The sequence below is a fragment of the Nicotiana attenuata genome, unplaced genomic scaffold (genome assembly GCF_001879085.1).
Source record: "Nicotiana attenuata strain UT unplaced genomic scaffold, NIATTr2, whole genome shotgun sequence".
NCBI lineage: Eukaryota > Viridiplantae > Streptophyta > Magnoliopsida > Solanales > Solanaceae > Nicotiana > Nicotiana attenuata.
The window spans coordinates 10609-19553 of NW_017677652.1; the positions used below are offsets into that span (position 1 = coordinate 10609).

The window sequence follows — 8945 nt, forward strand, 5'->3', positions numbered from 1 at the left end:
AATCATAGAGGCCAAGGTGGCATGTGCCCCAATTATCCATTCATTTGTATGTATAACTATAAATCATTATTAAGAGTGGTAGAGAGGAGACCAAACAGTTCATACACATACATTTTTGCCCCTTCAGAAGGAAAAAACAAAATCAAGAATATCAAGATAATAAGTCAAAGATTCTAACACAAATCTTCTAATAATCACACGAGCGAAGGATCAGCAGAAATTTCTAGTTGATTTTAAATTAAAAAAGAAAAACATTAATTGACTTTCAAATATAATACATGAATTTTTTTTGGGACTTTGCACTTGGATGCAATCCTTGAAAGTGCAGTTCACAAGCTTGTTGACAAACTAATTAATGTGTCTTGATATGTTATACAATAGAGTCGGATAATTGACCTTAATATTCCACCACCGCTCTCCAAAAAAGAAAAAGAAAAGAAAAGAAAAGAAGAAGGGCCTCAGCATGTATTAAGAGCATTTTATACCATTAAAGCAAAAAAAAGACAGTTCGGTGCACAAAATATCTCGCGTTTATGCAGGATGGATAAGTAAACAAACGAAACATTTGCCCATATACGTACTTGTACATGGATGGCTCTTGAACTTGGCGGTTGGTACAAATTTTCATTTAGACACCTCATTTTTGGGTTGTACCTATTGAATACTTAATATTGTCAAAAATGTGCCAATTAAATGCACCTCGCTAACATGGCAATCGCATGATTCTTCCCGAAATTGAGCATACGTATTGCTGGAAAAATATGGAGTTTTTCAGGAAAAATGAATTTTCCTTCACGCACTCTGGTTGATCTGAAATTGTCATTTATGTATTTAATTGACACAAATTTGACAACATACGGTGTTTAATATGTCATACTTAGAACTAAGGTATCTAAATGAAAAATATTACCAAATTTAACCAACTTATTGTTCTCTCAAGAGCAGGATTGATGAACTATCTTAAGTGCAAGGAAAAAGACGAATGATTAACATTAGCAAAATTAGAATCTAAATCGCCTCGTGTTAAACCAAATGCACATAGCTTGAAATGTAAATTACTCTTCTGAAGTTGCTTGAACCCTCGATGCACGTGATCAATTATCTGTACTGTTAATTGAAAATCGTACACATAGTATGCTGTTTCTAATAATTAATTATCCTTGACCACGTCAGATCACTGAATCAATAAGGCAGATTCAAATAGTCGAAATTCAAAAGTTAAAATTTCACTTCTACAATTAATAGGTTTAGCCATGACATTTATAACACAATCCAAAATAACGCTATGGTTAAAAGTGATATATAACATTATAATCCTGAAGAAATTAAACAGCAGAAGCATTGAGAAACAAATGAACTCTAGAACATTAGGCACACACAGCAACAACAATGAAATCAAAATCTAAGGATAAGGTAGCAATCACATTCTCCTGCAGCAAAATGTATGTAATTGAGGAAATCTATCACATGCAGTTCAGGAGTAAAAGGACTGTTATAGCATTATGTCTCAACAACGGAATTATAAGCTTCTAAGGATACTCAAAGAACATCAAGGAAACCTAACAACACATTTAATCTACCAAAAACCTCTTCAATTGTCCATCAAATCTTTGAAAATACTCTTATTAGTATTTCCTCCCAAAACCTCCTGCGCCGCGACCATATGTTGGAAGAGCTGCTACTGCCTGTGGCTCAGCAGCTTGCTTGACAACACCAGGAAGATCAGACATGCCGAGGGCTGTAAGCATGTCAAGGGTCTCCTTGTCAACTTCAATGAGATCAGTTTTGATGGCAGACTCATCAGGAACAAAGTCCATACGTCTCTCACGCTCTTCCTCCTGCAGTTTCAGGGAGATACCTCGAACAGGTCCCTTCTGAATACGTTTCATGAGATGGGTGGAGAAACCAGCAATCTTGTTGCGGAGACGCTTGGAAGGAATTATGGCAACTTCCTCCAGGATCTTCTTGTTTGTGTGGAAATCCAAAGTCATTTTGGAGTAATACTTCTCAATTACCTGTCGGGATGACTTCTTCACTGTCTTGGTGCGTACACGACCCATCCTTTCAGAGTTTCCTTAGACCAAACCTGTTATGTTAATTTTTCAGTTATTCATCATTAATCTTTTCACTATGAGAAGACTATATGATGATGCATACTTCATTTTCATAATAGTCTAAATATTTCTATCAAATTGCTGTGACTTATTGAATCTCAACGTACAAAGTCAGAACCTGTGAAGCATATTCCCTACAAATACTGGGAAAAGTATATTTCCCAAGCTAAATGGCATAAACACATATGCTTCTCAGGTCCAAATAGTTTTCAAGCTCAAGGAAACCCTTTTTCACCGGTGCCTGAATCTAAAAGAACATGTTTTCATCTTCGCTTGTTCTCAGACAGCAAATGGAGAAAGCAAATATATCTCCTGAGTCCAGACCAATTTGAAAGGGGATAAGCCAGGGAAAGGCATCTCCCCTTAGACAACTAATATGATAGGAGCCTTCTATATCCTCAGACGGACCTGCTATAACTGTTCCGTCCTTCTGTTGGTTAACTCACTAAGCTCAATCATATTAGGCAATTGCGATTACTGGATGTAAGTCTGATCCTAGAAGAAACAATGCCCTCTGTTTTACAGGAAACCAAATGAGCTGATTACAACCACTCGCAACGAGACTGTTCAAACTTCAAGTTAACTAACGTCCTCAGAGGAGTTTCCGAATTTCCTAAAGAACTAATCTCAGTAATACCCTTAATAGCCAATACACAACAGTTCAAAGTTTTTCAACTTCAGAAACAACAATGCAGATAACAAAAAATATTGACCTTGAAATCAGTATCACCACTTTCTTCTTCTATCAACTACTAATCAAATCCAGTTTAAATCCAAATTAGTTTGGTTCGGCTACAACAATCCTCTTATTCATCCCACATTATTCAGGTCATTTAGCAATTAGTATTCAGAGGATTCATCTTAATTCCATTTTTCAATAACGGTTGTACCGGTGCCAAATTGAGCGCACTTCGACTAATCCACCAAATAACTGCTACTTACAACTAGAACAAATACTGGGCAATTTTGTCACCAAGTCTTAGAAATATGGTCACATAAATATTTTTTCAATCGGAGATATATACAAAGAGAATGTATAGAAAAATTAGATTCTTTAGCATAAGAAATTTTAACAGCTTTTAGCAAGTAAACAATTTGATCAATCTTAAAGAGCTGTGATCACATAAAGCATATAGAATATTTCCAGTAATTTAGAGCAAATAAAACAAATACTATAATGTTAAAATGCAAAGCTAAAAACTCACAGAGATTTCTGAAGAGAAAGAACCACAGTCGTGTGCGGCAGCAACTGAGCAAAGTGTAATTTTCAGCAGAAATAAAAGAAAGTGAGACTATATTAGGGTTTGTGTTTGTGGATTTACTTGGGATGATATTGGGCTTGTGTTGTGTAAAGTCCATTTTGGGCTAGCTCAGGCTAATGAAATATTGATGGGCTTGGACCAGGCTTTCAAATTTGCTTACGTGGATAAACTGGACCCATTCTTTATTGAAATTTTTACATTCCTATACCACATAGGAAACCTTTTTACCCTACATGTTTAAGCTTTGAGTTAATTACACTTAGTATACCAAATTACCAATCCTATACCATGCTTAATTAAGGGTCTAATTAATGGACTATTTTTACTCCTTAATTAAAGGTATCCATATCTAATTAATGGGCAATTTTTACTCCTTAATTAAAGGTATCCATATATCTCACATTTCTCTCTCCTTACCCCTCACCCCCTCACCCACGTTTTTACCCATACCCCACATTCTTTCTTGTTCTTCATCCACGCTGGTTTTCGGTAAAGCCTTATTTTAAAATGATAAATGTTCATTTAGCATGATTGAGGTTACCAGGCAACTTATGGTACTTCAGTATATCACAGTTAACTTTATAAAATTTTCAAAAGTGGGAATTTATCCTTTTGACCAAACTTCCAAAAAGTATTTATTCTGAGAAATGTTTATGCCATAATAGAATTCCAGATTTACTGTTTGTCGTGTATTTTGTATTGTAGTGTAATTGTAGTGTAATTGTAGTGTAATTGTAGATTTAGTGTAATGGATATGATCTGTTGAAGCCCTCACATAGATTTACTGTTTGTAGTGTAATTGTAGTTAGTTTGTAGTTTATGTAGAACATTCCACGATTAATTGTAGTTTAAAATGTAGATATAATGTAGACATGATTGTGGATGATGTGTTTCCTGTTTGCCCTGTAACTGTAGGTAAATTGTAGTTATTCTTATATTAGGTACTTAAACTGTAGGTAATTTGTACATTCACTGTAGTTATTCTTATATTAGGTACTTAAACTGTAGGTAATTTTTAGATGTTTACCTCCAAGTTCTATGTAATATTTGTATATAACTGTCAGTTGAATATAAATTACACAACAAAAAATAAGAAATAAATACTCCAATCGTAGAAATGCGTTATCCACAATTAATCTGCAAATTGTCTACAAAATTTTACAAAAACTACAAATTAACTACATTTAACCTACATTATAACTACAATCTGGAAATAATTTACACATGGAAGTTCTTCAAGTTGGAATTGGCCACAACTACATTTCTTGTTTTCTAGACACACAATGTACCGCTTCACACCATCCAACACAGTATGTATATGATCTGTTGAAGCCCTCACCTACATTTTCAGAACAAACACAAAGAAAAAAAATTTACAATATTAAAAATATAGTATCTACAATATATCTACAATTTATCTACAAATTAACTACAAATTACAAGTAAACTACAATTTGCCTACAATATATCTACAATCCGGAGACATTGTATATTAAAATATTTTTTTCCTGCACCAAATAAAGAACTTGTAGTCAAATTGTAGATATATGTAGTAAATTTGTTGATAATATCATAAAACTAAAATTCTAAGCATTTTCGAACTACACAAACCTGCATTCTCATCTACACAATGGCATCAACTTCAAAATCTCTAAATCTGCCATAGTTATCCCAATTCCCATTCAATTTTATCATTATTGGGATTTTTGACATGATTTCGTGTAGTTAAGAGAAAAAGATGAAGAACGGATATAGGTTTGACAATTTGAGTACTGAGGACGATGAAGAACAATTTTGAATTCTACATTTTGTATTGCGTTGTTGAAGCTTCTGAAGCTCTGCGTTGTTTTTGAATTGTAGTGAAAGAGAGAATTACGCAGCAATCAGATCTCTTTCCGTTTCAAATTTCGAATTTAATGTGGAAAGAATCAAACGCATATTTTGTGCCCTTTTTTTCGCGCGTTTTAAATGGAATAATCTGCCTAATTATGGATTGGTATATAAATTGTAGTTAAAGTATGGACTGGGCGGGTAATTAACAAATTATGCACATTTTTGGTAATAAGGTTTCATATATGGTATAGGAAGGAAAAAATCCCTTCTTTATTTCCTTTTTTCGGTTTTCCTGCGTTTATTTTTCAAAATGAAAAAAATGATAGTCTCTATTAGCAGGGTTGCTTATCGGGCTGATAATTACACTTGACAGTTCAGCTTAACGGTTATCGGATTATAAATGTAGTAATTCGCTAGCCATCCAATAAGATAACAGTGGCATCGGATTAACAATTATCGGGTGATTATCGGGCAGCTTATCGGCTAAACCAAATAAAAAAATTTGATTAATAATTCAATCAATACCAAGACTATAAATACTTCCATTACACATATTAACCAAATTTGTAAAACCAAAAAAGCACATTCGTTTAGGGATCAGTCAAACTTCTAAAAGGACATTCGTTCATAATCAATCAAAAGGTAAAAGCTTCGGCCTTCGCCCTCAAGGCTCTGACGCTTAACTTAGTTAGAAGCTGTAATTCGATTATGTAATATGCAAATAGATAAAGGTACAACACGTGGAATCAATATTCATATAAAACTGGGTAGCCATCTGTAATTGAATTAAGAAGTTGGAAAAAAGGATAGTAATATACAAACAACAATGGGAACGAAAGACAGATAAACAATGGTACTCTATATACATAGGGATAAAAGTATAAATATAAAAATTCTTAACAGGTTAACGGTTTACCCGATAAGAAAATTGAGTAATCCGCCCCCAAGCCGTTAATTATAAAATCTCAATCCATTCCCCTTTCATTAGCCCAATAATCTGATACCAATAAGCCAATAAACCATCGGTTCAGTTCGGTTCAGTTAACGGTTTCGATTCGGTTTTGAACAGCCCTATCTGTTAGGGGTGTTCAAAGTAGGGGTGGGCGTCAGTCGGTTCGGTTCGATTTTGTATAAGTTCGGTTCGGTTTATTTGATTTTCGGTTTGGAATTTTAATAACCAAACCGAACCAAAGTGTTTGCGGTGAGGTTCGGTTTTCTTGCGGTTTGGTGTGGTTATTTTCGGTTAAATTTTTTGGTTTTTGGCTTGTCAAATTGAACTTCTTTCTCAAGCAATAAATGAGCCTCATAATTAATTCTTACAAAGTTTCTAAGGCAAAATGCATGTGCTTAGCGAATTTTTCTACTGTAATCTACTATAGCATGAAATTTAATTAGAAAATAACAAAATAATAATTTTCTTATGTCATATGTATAATGCTACTTTGCGTGTTTCTGTGTACTCCCAGTATCAGCTATAAATTTTAATTGTGATAATTTTTTTTTTAAAAAAACATAATTATATTAATGAAGTGAGTGATTATAGAAAATATGATGTCTTACATATACTGCAACTTTGCTCGAGTGGGTGTAAAGTTTCCGTATGGTATCAGCACTAAATTATAAGGGTGGAAAATTAAATAACATTTATACTAATAAAGTGAGATTAGAGAAAATATAGTTGGTTTGCACTCTTCGTCTAGAGCATTACATTTCCAAATATAGACACACTCTTATATTGGGCGTAATGTATTAACACCCACAAGAAAATACAAGAGAATTTTATCTATTTTCACTATTAGTTCTGATAATCGGAACGACTATTGCTACATATTGGCATATTACAAATAGCTTTTGCTATAAATATAAAAATTGACCTCAACATTTCATGGGATGTGAATGTAGGGACATGACACCGAAAATAACAACAATAATAATAATCCTGCAATAAAATAATTTTTTAGCAGAAATACACCAACTGGCTTGAGTCGTGCTGGGCACTATCCTAAGAAACTATTTCAGCAGTGTGAAATATTTCTCCAGGATTAAACAAGCTTACCTCTATTTTATTTAGAGGATACAGGAATCAGCAAAATTAAATATTATACAAATCCAGCTAGAAGGAAAAAGGAAGACCAACTAATGTGTAATGTTAATTAAATATTATAGAAAAGAAATTGGAAGGAGGAAGAGAGAGGCGTATGAGAAGTGTGTCTGATGATTGAAATTGTCTTATGGAAAGACCATTTTATAGGCAAAAAACCTTAAGGTTTTTCTTGCCATTTGTCAAGGTTCTTTCCATTTGTAAATTCTCTTGCCATTTTTCAATTCTCTTACATGCATCTTGCCATTTATCTCTTCTAGAAGGCTTCCACATCGTCTTCTTCAAGACATTTGTCAACAAAGTTTTAAAATATTGCCACAGTCCCTGTGACGAACCAAAGGGTCATCACCGGATTTCTCTCTTTTTCGTGCTTCCGAGGCCTTAAAAACCTCGCTTTTAGTTGCCTCGATTTACGTGCGCAGTCCGGGCGCGAAGCCGGAAAGCTTTTATGTTGAAATATGTGAACTTTGTGAAAAATTTGAAGAATTTTGATATTAATATTGCTAAAGTTGACTTTGGTCAATATTTTTGGTAAACGGACCTGGACCCGTGATTAGGCGGTCCCGGAGGGTCCGTAGAAAAATATGGGACTCGGGCGTATGCCCGGAGTCGAATTTCGAGGTCGAGAGCCCGAGAAATGAATTTTTCTGTGAAATTATTTTTCTGAAATTATTAAGGAAAATGGAAATGAAAATTGATCAAAAGACTATGGTATCGGGCTCGTATTTTGGTTCCGACGCCCGGTACAAGTCTTAAATATGTGTTAAGCGCTTCCTGTAAAGTTTGGTCGAAATCGGATGTCATTTGACGTATTTCGGACCTAAATATCTAAAACTTTGAAGTTATGAAGTTTGAAATGAGAATGATGATCTTGAGGCTTGGTTCAATGATTTTTGATGTTATTTTGGCGATTTGATCGCCCGGATAAGTTCGTAGGATGTTATTGAGTTAGTGTGTGTGATTGGTTAGGAGCCCCGAGGGCTCGGGAGTGAACGAGAGGTGGTTCGGGGTGTTTTTACACTTAGAAAAATAGCAGATTTTGCTTCAGCTGTTGCAGAGCCCATTTCCTCTTCGCGATCGCGTTCTTCATCCCGCGTTCGCGATGCCTTACTCCCTCTTTCTTCGCGATCGCGTTCCAGCCCCGCGTTCGCGTAGGGTTATTTGACCCTGAGGGCTGAGTCTCCTTTTCCCCTTCGCGTTCACATTTGTACCCTCACGATCGCGTAGCTCTACAGAACTCCTTCATCGCGTTCGCGTGAAATCCCACGCGTTCGTATAGAACAGTTCCTGGACCCCAGCAATTTCCTTCTACGCGTTCGCGTCTCTCTCTACGCGATCGCGATAGCCTACCCAGTCTACCCTTAGCGAACGCGGCCCCTCTCCCGCAAACGCGAAGGGCAATTTTGCGCAGCGAATTTTTGAGTTAAAAACAGAACAGTAGCTCGGGATTTTCACAAAAATACACGAACTCCTTTCTTCTCCAAGCACTTAGGCGTCCATTAAAGCTCCCTTTCATCAAAACTTCTTGGGTAAGCATTGTTCAACTTGTTTTCTTCAATTTCCTCTATTAATTACTAACTTCCTAGCCCTAAACCTTGAAATCAAAGTAGAAAATGGGGGGTTTTAGGGTAGAGT

General features: G+C 35.3%; 1 protein-coding gene across 1 annotated transcript; it reads right to left on the bottom strand.

Annotated features, from left to right (window-relative positions):
* Positions 1–1341: 1341 nt before the first annotated feature.
* Positions 1342–3425, bottom strand: LOC109221454 (40S ribosomal protein S17). The gene is made up of 2 exons (XM_019385939.1): positions 3320–3425; positions 1342–2086 (listed from the first exon to the last, which is right to left on the bottom strand). The coding sequence occupies exon 2, from the start codon at positions 2058–2060 to the stop codon at positions 1626–1628; it is 435 nt and encodes a 144-aa protein (XP_019241484.1). The 5' UTR covers positions 2061–2086; positions 3320–3425; the 3' UTR covers positions 1342–1625.
* Between the last annotated feature and the right edge of the window lie 5520 nt (positions 3426–8945).